The following is a 1,213-nucleotide window of genomic DNA, read 5'->3' as shown; positions in this document are numbered from 1 at the left end:
AGTGCGCATGAGTCCGCGTGCGGGCCGTAACACACATGCGCGACCAGTCCGTCTCCGAAGATGAGCGCAAACGTATTCCCCACTGGATCGTTGCAGGAGCAGGGAGGGAAGCATGCGCAAACACGGCATTGGCGGTGTGGGATTACGCATGCGCAGCTTTTAGGTTTTTGTTGACAGCGCATGCTCAAAAATGAGCACGCACACGGCTACGTTTACGTCTTACGTTCTGGTGTGCGTAGGTAACGGTGCTCTGGTGGAGCGCAGGCGAGTTGGCGTTTGGGCCCGGTGTGTGTGTCGCGGGGAGAGAGCGAACACTAAAGCCCAACATCTCCCCCACCTCACACACACTCGCTGCTGTCCGCTATGGGCTAGGGTCAAAGGAGTAAAACAAATCCGCTGACCGGCAGCTCGGGCCCATCCGCCTGCCATGAACATCGACGTGGAGTTTCATATACGCCAGAACTACCCGTGGTCTAAGCTCCCGGGGAATGTCAGGCAGGTCAGTACTGCACTGTCAGAGGGTCAGCGCCGAGGGAGTGCTGCACTGTCAGAGGCTTTGCGCCGAGGGAGTGCTGCACTGTCAGAGGGTCAGCGCTAAAGGGAGAGCTGCACTGTCAGAGGCTCAGCGCCGAGGGAGTGCTGCACTGTCAGAGGGACAGCGCTAAAGGGAGAGCTGCACTGTCAGAGGCTCAGCGCCAAGGGAGAGCTGCACTGTCAGAGGGTCAGCGCCGAGGGAGAGCTGCACTGTCAGAGGGACAGCGCCGAGGGAGAGCTGCACTGTCAGAGGGTCAGCGCCGAGGGAGAGCTGCACTGTCAGAGGGTCAGTGCTGAGGGAGAGCTGCCCTGTCAGAGGGACAGCGCTAAAGGGAGAGCTGCACTGTCAGAGGGACAGAGCCGAGGGAGTGCTGCACTGTCAGAGGGTCAGCCCCGAGGGAGAGCTGCACTGTCAGAGGGTCAGCGCCGAGGGAGAGCTGCACTGTCAGAGGGTCAGCGATAAAGGGAGAGCTGCACTGTCAGAGGGACGGAGCCGAGGGAGTGCTGCACTGTCAGAGGGTCAGCGCTAAAGGGAGAGCTGCGCCATCAGAGGGTCAGCGCTAAAGGGAGAGCTGCGCCGTCAGAGGGTCAGCGCTAAAGGGAGAGCTGCGCCGTCAGAGGGTCAGCGCTAAAGGGAGAGCTGCGCCGTCAGAGGGTCAGCGCTAAAGGGAGAGCTGCG

General features: G+C 61.2%; 1 protein-coding gene across 3 annotated transcripts in view; it reads left to right on the top strand.

Moving 5' to 3' along the window:
• The first annotated feature begins 253 nt into the window (after window positions 1–253).
• The window catches only part of fam91a1 (family with sequence similarity 91 member A1), a 54,549-nt gene continuing 53,589 nt past the window's right edge, over window positions 254–1,213 (top strand). Inside the window, exon 1 of one of the 3 annotated variants that reach the window (XM_043688654.1) lies at window positions 254–499. In XM_043688654.1, coding sequence (XP_043544589.1) covers window positions 428–499 — 72 coding nt within the window. In that variant the 5' untranslated portion in view covers window positions 254–427. The remainder of the gene's footprint in view (window positions 500–1,213) is intronic. The other 2 variants (XM_043688655.1, XM_043688656.1) reach the window with 2 other exon arrangements.

This window comes from Chiloscyllium plagiosum, chromosome 4 (assembly GCF_004010195.1).
Source record: "Chiloscyllium plagiosum isolate BGI_BamShark_2017 chromosome 4, ASM401019v2, whole genome shotgun sequence".
Taxonomy (NCBI): Eukaryota; Metazoa; Chordata; class Chondrichthyes; order Orectolobiformes; family Hemiscylliidae; genus Chiloscyllium; species Chiloscyllium plagiosum.
The sequence above is the reverse complement of the archived record's forward strand: the minus strand, read 5'-3'. Positions and strand labels throughout refer to the sequence as shown.